Source organism: Musca vetustissima, unplaced genomic scaffold, assembly GCF_032173495.1.
Source record: "Musca vetustissima isolate MV318-11 ecotype Yass unplaced genomic scaffold, APGP_CSIRO_Mvet_v1 utg115203, whole genome shotgun sequence".
Taxonomy (NCBI): domain Eukaryota; kingdom Metazoa; phylum Arthropoda; class Insecta; order Diptera; family Muscidae; genus Musca; species Musca vetustissima.
In genome coordinates this window covers 4,259-25,887 of record NW_026883692.1, presented here as the reverse complement: position 1 = coordinate 25,887, position 21,629 = coordinate 4,259, and the positions used below count along the sequence as shown (strand labels likewise).

The following is a 21,629-nucleotide window of genomic DNA, read 5'->3' as shown; positions in this document are numbered from 1 at the left end:
ATATAAACCGCAAAAAATTGAACATTTATTAAATTAATCCACATACATATTTTTAGTTTCCATTCGAAATTTCAAATTTCCAGAATGTTTTGTTTTTGTTTTCAACAAAAGAAAAAAATGAAAATGAATGAAATGGTGAAAAACGTCGAACGAGTTAGTTGAATTTTAGGTAAGGCTGTTATTCCTGATATCTCGCCTGTGAAAAAATTTCGCTATTACATTCTCTCCTTATTCAGAATGAATGGGAGAAGCATGCGAGATACTAGATACTAATTCGATGAAAATAATTCGTGTTGCCTCATTGTTATTTAATTTTGTAATCGTTTTCAATATTTTATTATTATTAGATTTTTTAAATGTTTTATTGTTATTTCAATTTATATTAATTTTATTGTTATTTAATAATAATATGTAAAACCGCTGTAAAACTGCTTTGTAATTAAAAGAAAATAAATAAAGTTTGAAAATATGGCTACAACGGCATGTGAAACAGCAGCTGTTTGTTTTGTGATGCAATTTGGTGCAACAACTACACCAGATTACAAACAAAAGAACATTTTTTATGATGGCAAAAACCGCATTGAACGATGTCATAGACACAACGAATAATGGAAATAAATGCGATGGAATTGAATTAAATCCCGTATTTAACTAAGCAATTGTGTGCCTTTTTATTTTCTATTAATTTTCCATACTTTATCTCCCCAAATTCTTAAAGTGGCCAATTATTTTATGATATGCTCCTCCTCATTCAAATCATGTACAAAGAATTTTTTTCGTAGCTTTAATATTGTTCTTCCATCATTTTTTATTTCAGTTTTTCACTTGTTAAACGGCTCATCTATCAAATTTGGCTATGTGATTTTTCCATAATTTTTATTATTTTTTCTGGAGAGACAGAGCCTTGCACAAAATTTCTTTATATCGCCTCCAAATTGTATCAAACTCGGCTTTATTTTTTTGCCTTTATACATTCCCTGTAATCTTTGGTTAAGCATGCATAGTTCGTTATCAATAGAATTTTGCAATGGCATTTTTTATTTGTAGTTTTGAGTTTAAAAAAAATATGCATTCAATCACTAATAATATTCTTATTCTAAATCGTCATAGTTTCTTGAATTTCTTCACTTTGACATTCAGAGCACTGGGCAGAAATCACATTGTGTCAACACCCGCTAGGGCCATCACAATGCTTTGTTTTAATTAGACAGTCGGATTCCCCAAGTCTGTGCCAGTTCTGAATTGATTGTTAATTGATAGTCGTTATAATTTAAAGAGTTAACACCTTGCGATGCAACCCTAAAAATTTTAGCAAGAAAGTTCCACAATTGGTTACATAACTACTATCCGAGGAACAAGATCAGGAGACCTCTATTTACCCAGAACGAGCACGTAAACCATGTTATTGCTTCCCAATCTTGAGAGCCAATCCTTATCCCGAAGTTACGGATCTAATTTGCCGACTTCCCTTACCTACATTATTCTATCGACTAGAGACTCTTCACCTTGGAGACCAGCTGCTGATATTGGTACGGCCTGTTGAGAAGTTTGCGTGACCCCACCATAAATTTTCAAGGTCCGAGGAGAAAATATCGACACAACAGTAAATGTCATGCTCTTCTAGTCCATCTACCATATCTCACTTCGAAAGACTTCCATGGTAGTACGATTATAAAACAGAAAAGAAAACTCTTCCGATACCTCTCGACGGCTTCTTTATGGTCGTTCCTGTTGCCAGGATGAGCACAAGGCCCATATTTAATAACAAACGGATACTCAACAGGTTACGGAATTGGAACCCTATTCCCTTTCGTTCAAAATTATTCAAGTGTTCAATTACGAAAAAAATGCGCAATGCATTCTTTTGTTATAATTATAACTTGAAAATTTTCAGCTTTCGCCTTGAACTTAGGACCGACTAACTCGTGATCAACCACTGATCACACGAAACCCTTCTCCATTTCAGTCCTCCAAGGCCTCATTCGGTTATTTGCTACTACCACCAAGATCTGTGCCAATGGCAGCTTACGCCAAACACTTCCATGCACACCATTGTACCCTCCTACTCACTAAAGTTTCAAAGTTTAAAATCCAACCGAGATTGAATATAAACCATTTACTTTAGCCGTAATGTAAAGGTATACAACTTAAGCGCCATCCATTTTAAGAACTAGTTGCTTCGGCAGGTGAGTTGTTACACACTCCACCGTCCTGCTGTTTTAAGCAACCAACGCCTTTCATGGTATCTGCATGAGTTGTCAATTTGGACACCGTAACATTCCGTTTGGTTCATCCCACAGCGCCAGTTCTGCTTACCAAAAGTGGCCCACTGGGCACATTGTTTAATTTAATTTTTTAACCTCTGAAATGCCTTATTTAGCCATGCCGAGAATTGGATAACAGGTTCCCAAAGTCGGCACCATGTTTATAATTGTAATATTTTAATAAATTATATTATGTTTATAACTTTTTCAATACAACACTGATGGAAACGTCCCATAGTAATAATTTATTATTACAAATAGCAGAAAATCGATTAAATATATATTTTTTGTTTAACTAAAATGCGACATGCCGACTATTGGAACATAACATGCCGACAATTGGAAAAAAGTGCAGACTATTGGCACAAAGGCACATTTTTACGTAATTATTAATTTAATCTGCATTAATACAAATTAATTAAACAAATTTGTATTCCATCGGGAAGTAAAGAAAATTTCGAAACTGATGAACCTAAATACGATATCGTGGAATAGATGCACTTAAAATAGTGAAACGTTTAAAAAGCAAAAAAAAAGTGCAGACTATTGGTGCACTTACCCTATAAATTTTATAAATTTTGCTGCCGACAGCAAATCCCAGCTGATTTGATTCCAACGTAATACTAGATTCAATATGAATTTGACAAATTATGTTTTTAAAAATCACCCAACAGGAAAATTGGGAACGCATACAATTTGAAATTGTTCTTTCCTCCTGTATTCAATTCAATCCTGTATTCAATTTACTCAATATGCCCGCTGGGAAAGTTTGAGGAAGCACATCTTTCTTCATGGAATAACTCGAGATTCTCTGCATTTTCATATACGTTACACATATAAGTGGCAATGGCTCAATTACAGGAAAGATGTGGAAGCGATATATACATTTGATAGATTTTCATTCATGTTTTTTCAAATTTTATTTTGAGGATTTGAAAATATTTCGTTTTCAAAATAAATATAATTTGTTGATAATTTATTTGTTTGTTTACATTTTTCTGTCAAATGACGTTGACACTAGTATAACTTATAACAACAAATTTCCATGTGGTTGTTGTATCGTTTGTTATACAACAACACTTGCTGTTACCTTCTATTATTATGCCATGAGTGTTCCTCTGCATGTTCCTAACAATCCGATCGAAAATATATATTTAATAATAATATTTTAAAATCGGCATGCTCACTAATTTTTTCTAAGTGCACTGTCCCTAGTGGTGATAGAACCACGAGAAAAACCGTAAAAACATTACTGCCTGAACTTAGATTGATGAAATTTAACACAGAAATAGGTGACTAGATGACGATATTATTGAATATTATTCAAGGCAGGATGGATTTTTTAGTTGTGTGAAATTATAGACAAAAGATGCCGAGTACTGACATTAGGAGCACTTACCCATTGAAAATATATCTACATAACATACAACATACATAACGTATTCTACACATATTCTTATAGGATGTCGAAGGTCGAGCTCCTAAACCCACGCAAAGCCGACCCCACGCACGAACCGTCCAACCGTCCGCTACCCAACCAGTCTGTGATAGGATGGATTCCCCATTACACAGATTCAAATTCAATAGACTTGACAGACTTAACTGTTTTGTTTTTGGGGCTAAATTGGTGCGAAGGAAGCTCCCCAATCCATTCCATTTTCACCATTGTACAGGGCCTACGATCGATTGGTGTGTGTGTCTGGTGCTTCTGTCCGTGCATAAAAGATTAAAATGGGGTTGGTGAGGTTGAGTTGGGTAGCGGAGACCGTACGGCCAATTGGACCATTTGGCTCGTGCGTGGGGTTGGCTCTGCCGTGGATGGTGGATGGATTCAACCCCACCTGATTCACCAGCCATCAATCGCCATCTAAAAGGAAAAAGAATGGCTTAACTCTAGTTTAGTAAAAACGATCAGAAACGAAGGCCGTCTACCCAGAAAACTATTCTATATAAAAGGAGATTCTGTCGCGTTGCCGGTGTTGGTATCTGTCCATAGGAGAAAGTCTTAAAAAATTTCGAAAAAAATCGGGTCGTTTTTACTAAACTAGAGTTGTTTCAAAAGAATTACGTCGATTTTCGTATTGTGTTTAAAACTTGTATTTAAATTTATGGGTCGATTACGGATGACAACCAGAGTTTAGTTGCGTTGCCAGTTGCCAAATTTGCATTATGGATGGTAACTGTTGTCAACTTCAGTTGCTCAAATAGAATTTTTCGGTAACCATTTATTTCTGGTTGCTGTTTATAATAACTGAACTTTGTAGGCTTCCCATAATGGTTAATATTACTACAAAAGAACAATTTGAGGTCCTTATTGCCGGGTGGAAGCTCACCCAAATGTAGCACGCGGCTTGCGGACTTTGGTCAAACCAAAGCCACTATCGATGATGTGTGGAAGGCCATTTCAGAAGAACTTAACTGCTATGGCATTCCAAATGAATGGCAGAAAGTGGCGAACATCTTCTTTTGGGTCCATGATATGTACGCGTGTATCATCAATACATCCGACAACACCCTGGAACTTAGTTTTCGAATAAAAAAAAATTTATTCTTCCCTTTTTCCTCCTCCGTTAATTTGGATACAATCAAAATTTTACATTTTCCCTCTATTAGCCGGATAACTTCGGCGAAAACCACCGACATTGTCATTGGTTGAGCCATGCCAAGGTTGAAGTCATTGCTATGGGACTTTTGAAAACTTCCCCCCAAAAAAACATCATAGAGGGGAGAAATTGCTGTTGACCGCCAAGCTTTTCGGAAATCAGGGTTTAAGGCTTCATCCGTGGCACAATGAATAGGTAGTCCATTTAGCGCAGCTGATGTCTTGATTAACTGTCAAAGTGAATAATTCCTACTTGAATTCGTTGTGCAGAGTTGCCAACCATTTGAAATATTATATGGAAAAATTTGACAGATAATCGAGACAAAAACAAAGATTGTTGTTGTGATACATCACCTTATTATTGCATCATGGCTTCATCTATGTAGACAACGGCATCTTTTGGTTGTCGAAAATACGCCTTCAAGCTAATATGAGCAGTTGCTGGAACATTTCTCTAAACGTCAGCATCTACTCACAGAACTGATGGTAGTTCTAATAGATTTATCTCTTAAATGCCTTCTAATAAATGACACACCTTGAACATAATTTGCATCATCAAAAAATAGTTCCACTGAGCATATCATCACATATAATAAGCTTTTCTCAAATATTTTATTAATTTGTTTGTTTGTGTACAATATTTCTAGTTGTTGAAATGTCAAAACAGTATTATCGACAGCAACTGAGAAAAGTCGATATTCATAATAGTTCCGTTCCAGAACCTAAAAGAATCTACTCTAGCACAAAACAAAATGGCGTTCTCTTTGTAAACTTCTTACTCGAAAAATTTGGTCGAGTAAAAATGGTAAACAGGAATGCCTACTTCTGATTGGCTGTTATATTGATTTTGAACAATGGTGGCCAAAATTTCTCTTAAACATATGTTAAGGGAAAATAAAAACATAAATAATTCTACGGAATTTAATTAATTTAATATTTTTAAAACATAAATTGCATGTTAGGAAGTTCAAAAAATAAATTCATTAAAAAAATTGCGGAAAAATTGTTATTAAGGTTTATTTTTGTTTTAACATCAAAAAACGTTAAGAGAACGCATCAACGCTGGTGTGCACGTCTGCCCAACTATGATTTTGAAGTATTGTCATCTAATTTTGGCATATTTACTAGATTTCCGTTCCCGAACTTTTCAAATTATTTTGTACTCTGAGAACAATTTTGAAATGTTTCCCCTTTACTAGATTTACTATTAAAATAGTACTGGAACAGACCAAATATTAAGTTTTATTTCAATTGCGATGCCAGTTGAACTCGCAACTGGAGTTTGGTTGCTTTCCACTATCGACCCATTAATTTCATTTTGATTTTTCATTGATATGATTGATGATGCTGCTGCTGAAGTGCCGACTGCAGAAATATTGAAAAACGTTCCACCTGTTACGAATGGGATGGGATAAGACAAAATGCTCGGTAAAGTAGAAGTCTAAAAAGAAGACGGAAAGTTACGAATGAGGTGCGATGGAGACTAAAAAGGAGTTGATTGTTTACGAATGAGGTTTAGGAAAATAACGATTAGGGATCTAGAAGTCGAGGGGGATTTTTTTATAATCATCGATTAGTTGAATAATCGGTTTATCGTTGGAAAATCTGTAGAAGTTTTTTCTCTTTTCATTTTCCATTAAATTTCATTTTTTTCATAAAATATTTTTTGACAGTGAAAATAGGGAATAGTAAATCGACTTTCAACTAATCGACTTTTCGTATTGAAAGTGTAAAGAGCTAATGGTGTTTTTACACGATATGTATTTTACATATGTGCTGTCACTTATTTGATCCATATGTAATTCCTTATGTGTGTCAAAATTAGCAGTGTACACAAAACATTTATTTTTGTGTTCAAATCGGCATTTTTTTTTTACATATGACATAACCTATAAACAAAAAACACTTTTATTTTTTCTTAAATCAACATCATTTTTTTTATTAAACACCTACAAACGAAATAATAATGTGTAATTGTTGCCTTTTCATCCTTTATTTGAATTACAATTGAAATATTTTCTTCCAACAATGTGTTTTATTCAAACAGCTGATTTCCTTATGTTTCACATACGAAAATAGAGCGCGTCCTATTCGGAAAAAATACATATGTAATTGCATATCGTTTTGACGCATTGAAATTTCCGTATGTTTCACATGACGAGTTCGATTTCCATATGTAAAAAAGTGACAGCACATATGTAAAATACATATCGTGTAGAAACACCATAAGCAGAATTGTCACGTTGGGCGTTGTGTTATGTTACGCGTCGTTATGTATAGGGTAAACGCACCTAATTCCGGCATGTACCAAGAGTCGGCATCGTTTTTATATAACTTCAAATAACTAAATATGAAAAATACCTCGAATAATCTTCGATAGTACTGCAACCTATCTTTGTATAAATTTAATCGAACTATGTACATTTATTGAGTCAAAATTTGGCATTTGGTCAATGAGGTTTGTCAACACTAACGATAAATCATGTTTCTTAAGATGTTTTATAATTGTAATATTTTAATAAATAATATTATTTTATATAACTTTTTCAATATAACACCGATGGAAACGTCCCATAGTAATCATTTATTATTGCAAATAGCAGAAAAATGCATTAAATATATAATTTTTGTTTAACTAAAATGCGGCATGCCGACTATTGGAACATAACATGCCGACAATTGGAAAAAAGTGCAGACTATTGGCACAAAGGCACTTTAACAAATTTTGTATTTTTTTCTTTATTGACAGAGGTGTATTTTTTCTTTGTTGTACAATGGACTCTGCCATGGCACAATAAATAGGTATTCCATTTTGCGAATTCGACGTTGGAAATTTTACACTGAGAATTTCTTCTTGTAAGAAGCATGGTATAATTATAAAACTCCTTGTACATTAGAACTTTTTACTAGGTTAACCTACTTTATGTGGATTTATTTGACGTATATGCAAAGGAATTGACGAAATCCTGTTTAATGTAAACGTACTATTACAAGGTAGGGCACAGCTACCAACTGATTACAATTTTTTCTCAAGGTGGCTTGTTCCATCAAATCAAAATACATATTTTGTGTATATGTGTGTATTGTTTTGAATATTACCCTGCAAGCATTTGGAAGTGAGTTTCTAACTCCATCTTCAAATAATTATCTACTTCGACACTTATTTCTTGTAAAAGGGTGATACTTCGTAATTTTACAATAACAAATGAATTGTTATCCAATTTCGATCGTCTGTAATAACTATTTAGTTAAATGAAAGAAGATGGAAATTCGATAGTTTCATAATTTAACTGTCGTTGTATAAATATTTGTCATCGAAAAAAAATTTGTAGATAATACTACATTTTCATTATAAAAAATCTTCGGCCTGAAGCCTTTTTCATTGCTGTATCAAATAATATACAAAGGCGCGGAACAATATAATTCACGTGTAAAGTACATTTAAGGTCATGGATGTATAACTCTTTGGTTATAAGTACAAGTAAAGAAGTATCATTTGGCACATTAGCTCTACACCAAAAAAGGAAATTGAATTGAGAAACAAGAGGGAGGCGTCTGGATTATATTCAACCTTTTTCTCAAAGTCAACAGAATGCTACATCCAACGCAAAAGGTAATGCGTATCTAGCAAATTAGAACATCAGAAGGCAATGATATAAGTGTTTTTGAACTTGATGATTTTAATGTGAATGGCAATTCGGAAAATAGTGAAAGTGAATATGGCGGCGAAGATAAAACTGAATGCACAACTTAAAAAAATTAATCTTTTTCGAAAAAATGATCCGAATGGGCAATCCAAAATTTTGTAAATCATAACGCATAATAAGCTCTTGGTCATGTTAAGAGAAGAAGGAATCAATGTACCTAAAGACTGCAGAACATTAAGAGGAACTCCAAACGAAGTATACATTCGTAGTATTTTAGGGGGATCATATACTCATTATGGGTTAAAAGACTGTCATAATGCCCACTCCCTTAGAAAAATAATTGCAATTGTTGCCATAGCTGTCATTTTATGTTTTCGACGATTTTAAAAAAATTGATGCCAAACTTCTAATAGAAGATAAAATTTGGGAACAATTGGTAATAATAAGCTGTTATAAGTGATCAAATAGCAATTAAATTACATGGCTTGGAACTATACAAAACCCCAGTTTTCAGCGATTTACTACATATAGTATAATAAGAGGCAAGTCAGCTTACTTTTGCGTTAATTTGAAATTAAAACATTAATTTTTACAGATATGTGCCATCTAAAGTTTCCCCAGACGTCGTTGTTGGAAACAACACACGCAAAACACGCATTCGTCACATCTTAAACGTATCTTCTTAGTAAAAGTTGAAAGTAACTTAGGCGATAATATTTAAGGTAACAAAACAGTGTCATTTTGGAGTGTCGCTTTATTAACTTCAAATTGTGACGAAGAAGTTACTTTTTAAAGGTAACGAGTACGTGGTTCATTTCTTCCCAAACGGTATAACTTATTTGTTAAAAATACGATATCGCCTACGAGTGTTTTCATCGCCTGGTAGTAACTTTTTGGATATGTTTTGGATAGAAAATGCTTGCTGGGTTATGTCAAATAAATTGAAATATATTCAAATTTAATTGAAATGCAAATTTTGTTTTTAACATGTTCGTCTGGAAGTAATTACTTTGTTATGGATGAAACAAACATTTGATGGTATCCCCTACTGGATTTTGAGAAGAAATCGTAACCTTTCATTCATTTTTCGCGTTTTTAGTTTTGTGTTGAACAAATGTCAAATAAACACAAACACTTGTTGCGTATATTTATTTTATTTTTGACAGAAGAAACCACACGTGCATAGTTGCTTTTTTGTTATTCACCTCAAGCTGCCCTTTCTGTATAATTGTACCATGGTAAGAAGTATCATGTTAATGTTAAGTTTCGGTTCATCGCACAAGACGTTTATTGCTATGTGAATTATTTTTTATAATATTATTTCTTTTCCAATGAAGGAATAATCGAATTGATCTCTAAAAAGTAACCAGATACAACTATTTTAAAATTAAATTAAATAAAAAATAGGATATCGTAACGCAGCGTAAGCATTGTCTTTATTCTACGCGCTCCACTAACTGCATATCTTGTTAAATTCGTTTGAGTACTTGCGAGCGTAGCAAACACTCAAATAACCAGTACTCAGGTAGTCGTTACTCTCATTCTGTCATTTGCCAAAAAAGAAAGAATAATAATTGCGAATTTAATTCTATTAAACTTGTAATCATTTCCTCATTATTTCGTTTCAAATGTTCTAAATAAGCATTCCGCAAATGAGTTTCATGAATACATCAATGCTTGTTTTTGTTTTGTTTGCGAATATCCAAATAAAATAACACAATTTGATTACGATCGTGTGTGTGTGCGAAGAGGAGTCAGTCATTTCATGTGAATATTGCAAAATAAAGATGCAGAAATAATTTGTGGTGTTGACTGTGTTATAATTTTTGTGTGTCGTTCGTTGACGGCTCCTTCCGATGATTTGCTCCTAAAATTTCTTCGAAAAAAAACAAAGGAACGAAAATAATAAAAAGAAAAAGCACAAAGTACGTGTTAAAAAGTGGACTAGTGTCGAAGCAGAAGCTTTACAGAATTAAATTAAAGGCATAGCGACATAGTTTGCAACAACAAATACTACTAAAAAATAACTGCACACAAGCTCGGCATTTAGCCAACAAAAAAAGATTGAAACCGGAGCATTAAACTTTCGTTTCCACATTTAAGTAGCGAACGGGTCGTCATATCTGTAATAATGACATCTACAACAAATTCAACAGCATCGTCGTCTGGAGGTGGCAGTGAATCAAGCAATGAAACAACACCATTGGAAACCTCCTCGTCGTCATCATCAACATCCTCGACTGCATCTGCTTCAGTACCAAATAATATTGAATTGGAATATAATAAAATATCGAGTGATCGCAATGGTTGGCAGCGTTTATACCAGGTAAGCATGTAACCACCAGCCAGCCAGTGATATGGTATGGTTCGCAGCTCACAATTGCCTTGGATAACCGCACACATACCCGTTAGCACGGAACGGCGGAGAGCACACACTTGAAGCCCACTAGCACATTTTAGGGAATTCTATATACCTATATGGACACAATGCAAAAACAGTTTTCTAACGAAAATTGAATACTGACCTCCATACGACTACCAAAAGACCAACCACTCTTCACGTTATTTGAACTAAGTAATTCATTGAATTGCTGTTGATTTGTTGCTTTAGTTATGTTGTCTTGCTTGGCCTTTCGTTGTTGTATTTGAAATCCAATGTGACTATGTATGTACGGATGAGTGAGTGTGTGTGTGATTGTTTGGGCGAGTGTACGTTTGCTCCTTTCGTTTTAAAAATAAATTCTACGAAAGCCTGATGAATTCACAAGAATATATCAGTCAACTATGGACCTTTATTTTCAGATTAAAAAAAATAATGAAATTAAAATATAATTTTTATTTGAATCCTTGAAGTATTATTTTCAAACATATAGGTATTTAATCACAAAATATTTTCAATATTTTTTTATTATTAAAAAATAGGGAAAACATTTAAAAACAAATAATAATCTTCTATATGTATAAAAGGAAAAAAGGGCAGTACCGATTTTGGTTATTCGTGCCTTTTTCTAAGGCTACATGGACACATTAGGATAATATCTAAAATAAACTTGTTCACAATATACGACTCTTTGTGGTTCACAAAAATAAAATTGTGGTTCCGATTTTATTTTTATAACTTCCACCTCGAAATATTCACCCGGGTCCCCACAAATATATATTATTGATCAGAATAAAATTCTATGTTCTCTTTAAGTATGTCCGTCTATTCAAATCACGATAGAGATCGCAATATTTAAGATACAGCTCTGAAATTTTGCACAGACATTGCTAGTACTCCTAGAATGTTTGGTGTTGCAAATAGGATATATCGGTCCACGATTTTGGTGTAGCCTCCATATAACGGCACCCACCACCAATATTCGAGATTTTGGACACTTTTTTAACCTTATTGGCTGTAATTTGGCATTTTGGATTCTCATTGTATAGAACATGTCCGTACCAAAAATTAATAATATTGACCCAAGTTTCAGGGTAACACCCACATAACGGAACCCCCCGATATTCGGTATCTAGGGGGATTTTGAACATGTTTTTCAAACCGAATTTGCTGTAGTTTAGTTCGGCCACATATGTCCAAAGGTGTCAGATAAGGCTGGGTTTTTGGAAATTCCAATTAGAACGGCACGAAATGTACTAAATATGGTCACATTTGTATTTGGTGAACCGGAACTGGAACTCTTAAATTTAAAATGAGAGTAGCAAAGGGTTTTTAGGAAATTCGAACTATAAGCATCCGAAAAGTACTAATATGTTCTAAATTTAGTACAATTTCGTAGCATGTCAATGGATAGAGCTAAAAACTTGGAATTTGGAATGCGAATTGTGCGGTAGGGTCAATATAAGAGGTGGTTTTGAAAGCGTGTACTCATGTATACGAAAATTTAGTGTCACTGTTGGGTTGTAGGATTGGGTTTTGTAGAAATTTTAGGAAATTCGTACTAAATTTGGTACAATTTAAATTTTGGGTGAATTGGAAATTTGTACTAAATGGTACCAAATTTTGTTTGGGTGAACCGATAGAACTGAAATCTTGACATTTGCAGTTAGGATCACTGTAGGGGTATGGAATTGGAGTATGTAGGAAATTTTGGAAATGTCTACCAACGTGTACTAAATGGCACTAAATTTGGTACAATTTGGATTTAGACTGATAGAGCTGGAATCCAGAAATTGGGTAATAAGATTTCTATTGGATTGCATTATGTAGGTGGTAATTGAAATTTGTATGTATGTGTACTAAATGGTACTAAATTTGATTTGGTGTGTAGTGTTGAGATAGTTTTGGAAATACGTATAATAAGAGAGCATAGGTACTAAAGTGGTAGGTGTTAAATGGTACTAAAGTGTTAATTATGGTCGGTATTGGTTTTTTAATAATTCCAACATTCTCTTACGAAGTAGCGGGCATATGCTAGTTGTAATATATAATGACAATTGCGAAGATATGGAGATGTTGACTCTGGAATCTTCTATTTATATTGACTTGTATTTATTTTAAAGTCACATATTGTAAATGCGGTTACGCTGATAAAATTATACAATGTAAATCACTAAAAACGCTAACTCTATATCGTTTAAATAGGATATATATTAAATAGCCAGTCATTTGAAATAATTTTAAATTTTCGTAATTGATAGAGTGTAAATGAGATCCGTTAGCTTTAAGATCTTCATTTCCAGACGAAAGGCTTGATACGATACGAATGCCGACAACTTGTAAATTTGGGTTTTTAAAATACAAAATGTTTATTTAATAACTAAAAATTCTCGATAATTTTTATTAAAAAAATTGAAAAAGTACGTTTTCGTACTTTTAGTTTTTTTTTATCAATGAGAAACAGCAAAATACTTTTGAGTTGTGACTTTTCATCCCAACTGAATAACTGGCCAATAAAAATTAGCTAAAATTCGCAGACTTTTAGTTCTTAGTTCGAGAAGACAATGTTGTTTAAAATAACGACTTTCTTTTAATTTTTGACATAATATCATTATTATAACCCACATATATAGATAACGAAACTTCTTCATATCATCATGGGCTCTCTTGTAAATAACACTAGAAAATCATACATTAAGATCAACTCGTAAAAACAATCGACAACAGCATAATTGAGTTTAATATTGTATGCACCAGATACATCGTTTGTTCGTTCATGTTAAACAACATTGTGTTGTTACATTTGATGCATGCCTTTACGGTGAAAATTGTTAATGATGTTACATGTTTTATTTTCGTTTAGCATGCCTATATGCCCAGGCATCGACGACTGTATGAACATTAGATTTTATTTAGTTTTTAAATTAGTTTACGTTCATCACATATGAAGATGTATATAAATCCATGTTATGAATGTGTGTGTAATTGGTATTATAAAAATAATTATTAATATACATATATTCATGTATGCGTACATTTGAGAAAAATCGCAGATAGACTAGTCAACATATAAATAATGATTTGTGTAATTTTGACATGGAGCCATAACTGAATTGGTTTTTTACCATAATACAGTGCAGAATATTAAAGACAAATTATAATCGAGACCATTTATATTGAAAAATGTACACTTCATAATCATCCAAGTAAACTTTTCTCGTAGAAAACAATTGTAAAAACTTCAGTAAATCTACCTGACGTACTTCAATAATTAATGAGATGTTTCTACAGCATTGACATAATTCCGACATGTCTCTTATGGGACAATGACCTGAGGTGCACAACAGGGACGTACGCAGGGGGGCGGCCCGGGGGGCCCGGGCCCCCCCCGAAATGAAAATTTTTCACAGTAAATTTATGTTCGCAACAGCGATTTTTTCATTTTGTACTACCGGGCCCCCCCCGAAATGAAATCCTGTGTACGTTGCTGGTGCACAAGATACATTTCCTCAGTTGTCGGATAGCGTTATAATAAATAAATACCATAACCCAAAACTACTAAAAAATGTGATTTGAAATTATATGTTTAGTTACAAACTTAGGTATTATTAAAAAAAACTAAACATTTTGAGGTGATATCTTGTAAACCACGAAGAGCATACACGAAAATCTTTCTTCCACATACGTCGACAAATGTTTGCATAGATACCCAATGAGAACTCTCTGTGCCAATTACTGCCAATTTTATTGTAAAATGTGGCTGATATATAAAAATTACCTTAAATCGGGAGGTACGGTTAAAGTGGGGCTATATCAAAACTTGGACTCAGAGATCCCATTTTCCATATTCGACGTGATTAATTGACATGACTAATATTTAGTAAGTTTTGAAAATATTTATTGGAGTAAATTGGAAAACTAACTTATATGTTCTTTGATATTAATAATTTATTATTATAAAAAAAATCTTAATTCATTAATATATTTTTCTATATCCTTTTTTAGGAAATTCGCGAAAAATGCGAACGAGAAGCGAATGAAAAGCATTTCTGCACCAGTGAATCAGAAAAATCTCACAACCGTTGCTTAAACAGATATCGCGATGTTAATCCTTATGATCATTCTAGAATCATACTGCACAGAGGCAGTGTCGATTACATCAATGCAAATTTGGTTAAGGTTAAAATAAATTTTCTACGAAAAATTCACGTTTAATATTATACGACATTTATTTCCATTCAATTTACAGATGGGACGGGCAGAACGTAAATATATCTTAACCCAAGGACCCCTTGTAGATACAGTTGGGCATTTTTGGTTAATGGTCTGGGAACAGAAGTCTCGAGCCATTCTTATGTTGAACAAATTAATGGAAAAGAAACAGCCAAAATGTCACTTGTATTGGCCGGAGCGTAAAGGTCCCGAAAATGCAATGAGATTGAATGAAGTGAAATTAACTGTAGAATTCCTACATTGGACAGAGTACAAAAACTTTTGTGTTCGATGGTTCAAGTGAGATATATATTTTATTGGAATACTTTTTATTCGCTCTAAAAGCAGATGGCATGCTAATTAGCCCTTTTGTGTTGTTGTTTTTTTAGATTGACTGACCTTCAATCGAACCAAAGTCGAAATATTATACAATTCCATTATACAACCTGGCCCGATTTTGGTGTGCCCAGTTCACCAGTTGCGTTTTTATATTTTCTCAAAGAGGTACGAGCTTCAGGAGCTTTAGATCCCAACGAAGGACCTGCAGTTGTACACTGCAGTGCTGGTATAGGTCGTTCGGGCACATTCTGTCTGGTTGACTGTTGTCTGGTGTTGGTAAGTTTGCGTGTGTGCCAATGTGATAGTAATTTGTAATTGATATAACGATTATCTGCTAGGTTGACAAAGAGGGTGTAAATAATGTTTCTGTGCAGGATGTCTTGTATGAATTACGTCGATATCGCATGGGATTAATACAAACCGCCGACCAATTGTATTTTTCATATCAAGCCATTATTGAAGGCATTAAACTACTTAAAGATCAGGTATGGCAATAATAATTGTTGTTTCCGTCCACAGCTGTTTGCATTATGCCCCCTGTTTTTTCGTTTTCTTTCTTTTATAGAACTTTATGAATTATAATGAAGTGGTGTACAACTCAGTTGAAGATCATTGCCAACAAAATGACGAGTACAATTTAGATGAAACTCCACCGCCTTTACCACCGCGTACACATTCACTTCTACCCATGGCGGGTAGTGGTGCCGATGGGTCGTTACGTTTGAACCTAGCAGCCGGCAACAATTCTCAAAACAAACCTTTGCCCAATATACCGACCAGTGTTAGTTTCAATGATGACTTGTATGCGCCCGACAATGACAAAACCAACAAGGATGCTTTGAATAATTTCATAAATAATGAACGAAATTCAGATGCTACGAATATGACACATCGGCCGCTACCACCACTGCCACGGGAGAATCCATTAGATCGCGTACATGAATCGGACAGCGATGAGAACGAGTACTCGGAGGATGACAGTGATGTTGAAAATGACAATGAAGACCACCATGTCGTTGCTGAAGCGGAAGTCAATGACAACGATGCGGCAACAAAGCACAATCACCAACACAGTAAAACACTGGCAAATGAGATGGTGGACCAAGAAACTAAGAAATTGAATGGTATTGACGCGACAGAACCAGTGAGGTAATGCAATCTACTACTAATCTCGTAATTTGTGTCCGGGGTTAATATACATTCTTTTATTTACTTATTTATTTTTCAGCCCCGACAACGAATTGAGGCGCCGTAAACGAGCCGAACGTCAAGCGAATATCGAGCAAAAAGTTAATGAAATCAAAAGAAAACAGCGCGAAAACGAGGAGAACAAACAAACGGCGAAAAAACGAAGGTCATTAATTACTTATATAACAGCGGGTGTTGTTGTGGGTGTTATCTGTGTTTATGTCTATTCCAAATGGGCCTAGATCTTTATTTTCCCAATACGCGTAAATATGTTCTCCCCCTTACCTAGCAACTACCGTGGGCCATTTCACGCAGAGATCACTTTCTCGCTAGTGTAATGGCCGTTAAAAGGAAGTGTTGTGTTGCCCACACACAACTACGACCTTGGGAAGAATATAGAGTGAGAATATGGTAACGAACAATAAATTAAAAGAAGAGTAAACACTTTTTGTTTTGCCACCTATTATTAAATAACATCGACTAAATGAATTTTTTCTACTTCTATTTATATTATGGAAAGTGAACAACAACAACAAAACATATTATTAATATTTACTTGTAAAAACTAAGTTTTTGCAATTAGAACTTTTATTATATCATATAACTTAGAGGAACGCACATACACTAATTATTTCTAATTACATATAAAGCATACTAGACATGATGATGAAGAAACATGATGAGAAGAATGAAAAGAAAGCTGCAAAAAACCCAATACCATATTAAGCATACATATATAGACACAGACGCTGCAGGATAACACTTGTAAGAAGCACACACACCCACTCACATGTACACTGTTTTCCATTTTCTCATGATTTCGTTCAAATAAATATGATTGTTGTAATCTAGTTTTGTACTGCAATCGACGACTGAGCAATGCTGACATAAATTTGGCGTGTTTTACAAAAAAATCGAAAATGAAAACAATTTCAAAATTGTTTATAGTATATACTTTTTGAATTGTAAAGAAATATGTTGCATATTTGTTTATTAATTTTTTAGTCTTTTAGCATTATTATTTACTCAAATGCTTTTATTCTACTTAAAAAAACATTTAGTTTCAAAAATATTTAGATAATTTTGCATAATATCGTGTTCTTATTCGACAAAAGGAAATGTTGTACAGATCAGAATCAATGCTTGACAAAATAAAACACGCCGCCTTATGTTGATTGATCTAAAAGTCATTATTTATTTGTTCGGATTATAAGAAAGCACGCAAAGCGTTGTAGTTTGTTTACAGATTTATTTAATATACATATCGGTTTATAAGTACATACAAATATTTTTTTATAAAAGATGTTTTTTCCAAGAACAAAAACTTTAAATTATTACAATTCTACGATGGTATAGACGACGTTGAAGATAATGTGTTAAAATTATATTTCTGAATGTTATACTACTTTATAAAGATATAATCTACAGTAGATATTCGTTTTGCATATTTAGACATTCTCACAATGAAGTAAAACATACAAAAATTAAAAAGCTAACACAAACTTTGGGATATTTAAAATTTAGATTATGATCTGCAATAGACTGATAAATCGTGAATATAAATAACCACATTTAATATTACAAAAGCATGGAAAGCTTTTTTGGCCTAAAATAATTTGCTATAGTAATATCAACTAAAACGATTAGGGACAGGTGTTTTTTTGTGAACGTTTGTGAAAACGTGTTTTTGAAATTTATATGAAATTACTATATTGACCTATTTGAATTTGTTGGTTTCATTTGATTTATTATCAATCTTGCCAAATTGTTTTTTTTTTCAATTTAGTATTTTGTTTGCAGATCAATTAATGTTTTTTACTGTGGTCTTGTTTTGCTTCAACCCATTACAACACAATATATTTCTCTAATTCATTCTCTGTAAAGTTAGTTGATGACTTTAATTTATTTATTATTCTCGAAAGAATTCAGCGTTTAAGAATAATGCGTTACGCAGTGAATGAAAGAGAAAAACAAAATCAAAATCTAAACACCAAATTTTATACGAAATACACCATACATAAATATATAACCCCCTCAACAAACAAAAAACCATGAGAATTTATACAAAAAATTTTTTGAATAATAGTATACAACCAACACACATACTTACACACGACGAAACAGCAAGTGGGAAGAGAAAGAAATTTAAAACATACTAAATGTCATATACACATAGTTATATAGCAAATACTGAATATACAACTAAACATTATAACATTAATAAAAACAAATAATAAATGATTTATTTTTATAAATGTATCCTTATAAATCTAAACCAACAACAACAACAAAAGAAAAGAAAACAAACCGCAACAATAATAAATGAAAAACATAATTACATTAAAAACCTATATTTATTTGAGTTGTTGTATTACTATTGCTATACACAGTGGTGTGTACGAATATTGATGTATGTATATAGATTACAACCAATAATTCCCCGATATTTCCAATAGATCACAGTTTTCCAAAGAACATGCAATTTTCGATATAATCCTTCTTCACACATCCCTTAATGAAACACTTTCCACCCAGCCATTTCATTAGGTTTGGAAATAGTTTGAGCCAGAGGTGGTCCGTCGGAAATTGTGACATGAATGACATGAAGTTCCAATGTATAATACATATGCAAAACCATTAGATTTTTGACAATTGAGTTATTTCCATTAGTGAATATGGAAAATGAAACCCATATCAATTTTTTTTCTTCTCAAAACCGTTTAATATTTTTTGTCGGTACTATTAAGGAATAGCCATGATTTATGTATTCTTAAAAAATAACCCTAGACATTTGTCATACGGACAATCACTATTTCTTAAGGTGCTTGTGTTTGCGAATTGTCCATAAGACTCAAATTTTTGGAAGAAACTACTGCAACCCACTCATTCCAACCACAATTGCTTTCTTTTGATGGAAGATTTCTACGGATGAGATCATTTGTATCATGTATCTGTATCATCAAATATCTGTTTGTCAAGGAGTGTAAAACATGAATAATTAAGTTTGGTCTTCTGACAGGAGTAAATATATCAATCTCAAAGCAAATAAAGAAAATTACAAAAAAGATAGATTTTTTATATTTACTATGTATGCAGTTTCTATCTGTTAAAACAAAAATTATACTGAAAAGCCCAAAATCATAAGCTAAATATGTATGTAGATTAATTTCCTTTATTCTTTTATTTCTATAAATAATTTTAATATTTTTTGTTTTCTTTTGCAGACACCAAGAAATTTAAAGAAATTTTAAGGTCTAATGACGTTGCCTAACATAACAAATCAAATATTAGCCATTTCAAATTGTTCCCAGCCTAACGAACAAAATTTGCATTAACAAGCAAAGCAAATCCATATTGAATGAGATTTTTTTAAATAGTATACTGTCAAATGTTGGCAATATTGATGTGTTTTAATTCTCATTCAAAAAATGAAAAAAGAAAACAACCATTAGTTAACAATAATCTATTTATCTGTAATCAGAAGAGTTTTCTTTTTTAATTGAAATTATGTTTAGTTTCCATTTCCTTCTCATGTATTCACGTTCATTAATAAATTTTTTCATGTACATTGTATTGACTATAGTTTTTATTTGTTTGTTTTTTTTTTATTAAAATTTTACCTATATTTGAGGGATATCGTTTATCCCCCAAGTACAGGTATAATTTTGGCAAATTAATTTTTTTCTTTAAAATGTTTTAAAACATTTGTATTTATTATAAAAAAAGTTGTTATTACTTTATAAAAAATATATTTTGTTCCCTTTTAAAAAATCACCCTCATCATTATTGTGATCTGGTTCCAATTGATTTCGATAATTCTCGAATAAATTGCAAGACAAAACTTAATATCCCTTTCGGAGCAAAATACCTTGGTACAATCCTTGACCACAAATTATCGTGGAATAGGAATGTTGAGGAACACACTAAGAAAGTACTCATAGCACTCTATTCCTGCAAGAACTCTATAGGTAAGACTTGGGGACTAAGACCATACATTGGCTGTATGTGACGGTCGTACTTCCCATTCTTACATTGTATATGTATGGTGACAAGGTGTCAATTAAAAGATACTGCTGACTGAAATGAATATAGTACAGCGATCAGCTTCGATACTGACAACCGGAGCGCTAAGAAGCACACCCAGGCAGCCTTAAATGCAATCTTGAACCTCCAACCAATGAGTCTCCGAGAAATTGATGCCTGGAAGTCGCTGAACTTTCGTCACGCAAGTATCCTTCACACGACGCCTGGTTTTGACTTCTTTAAGAGGAGTACTCACATTAGTGACTATGTTCCCTCTCATAGAGACTATAATGACATAAAAGTAGAGTTTCCTGGACCACAGTTATCGTAAATATGAATTTTAAAAATTACCCCCAAATCTCAGTTCTACGTTCCAACAGTAATCATATTCCACACAAAATCAAATTGTACCAAATTAAGTACCGTTTACCGTACCGTAGAATCGTTTATAAATATGAATTTTAAGAACTACCGCCAAATCTCAGTTTTACATTCCAATAGTAATCATTATTCCAAATCTCAGGATTTCAGCTCTACCCATTCACCCAAATCCAATTTATACCAAATTTAGTATAATTTAGTACTTTTTATACTCACAAGTAAGAATTTCTAAAACAACATTAACAGTAATATTAATTTTCCATCAAAGTCCATATTGTTCCAAATTTAGTTTGTTTTTTATACTCGATAAGTACAAATTTCCAAAACTACCTCAGTCCTGCTTTCAAATAGTAATCGTAACTCCAAATTTAAGAATTCCAGATTTATCTGTTCAACAAAATCCAAATTACAACGGATTTTGTGCCACTCAGTACTTTTCGCCGATGTCCAAAATGTACTAAATGTGTTACTTTTTCGTACCCAAAATTTCCAAAACTACCTCAGCAATGTACTCAAATAATAATTCCATTTAAGGATGCCAACTCTCTCCGTTCGCCAACACCCAAATTGTACCAAATTTGGTAGCATTTATT

At 33.0% G+C, this 21,629-nt stretch overlaps 1 protein-coding gene and 1 long non-coding RNA gene across 2 annotated transcripts; one reads left to right on the top strand and one right to left on the bottom strand.

Annotated features, from left to right (window-relative positions):
* The first annotated feature begins 10,644 nt into the window (after positions 1–10,644).
* LOC133330679 (tyrosine-protein phosphatase non-receptor type 61F-like) lies at positions 10,645–16,877 on the top strand. The gene is made up of 7 exons (XM_061539089.1): positions 10,645–10,839; positions 14,899–15,072; positions 15,143–15,405; positions 15,495–15,720; positions 15,783–15,929; positions 16,010–16,593; positions 16,673–16,877. The coding sequence occupies exons 1-7, from the start codon at positions 10,645–10,647 to the stop codon at positions 16,872–16,874; spliced, it is 1,791 nt and encodes a 596-aa protein (XP_061395073.1). The 3' UTR covers positions 16,875–16,877.
* A 224-nt stretch (positions 16,878–17,101) lies between these two features.
* On the bottom strand, positions 17,102–17,421 carry LOC133330680 (uncharacterized). The gene is made up of 2 exons (XR_009754355.1): positions 17,375–17,421; positions 17,102–17,286 (listed from the first exon to the last, which is right to left on the bottom strand). It is a non-coding gene; the product is annotated as an uncharacterized LOC133330680 (long non-coding RNA).
* Between the last annotated feature and the right edge of the window lie 4,208 nt (positions 17,422–21,629).

Bases quoted from the DNA above. Each gene is read 5' to 3' on its own strand.
- LOC133330679 (XM_061539089.1), top strand. From the start codon at position 10,645: ATGACATCTACAACAAATTCAACAGCATCGTCGTCTGGAGGTGGCAGT. The intron at 15,073-15,142 runs GTTAAAATAAAT...TTCAATTTACAG, and splicing joins TCAATGCAAATTTGGTTAAG to ATGGGACGGGCAGAACGTAA. The intron at 15,930-16,009 runs GTATGGCAATAA...TTTCTTTTATAG, and splicing joins TTAAACTACTTAAAGATCAG to AACTTTATGAATTATAATGA.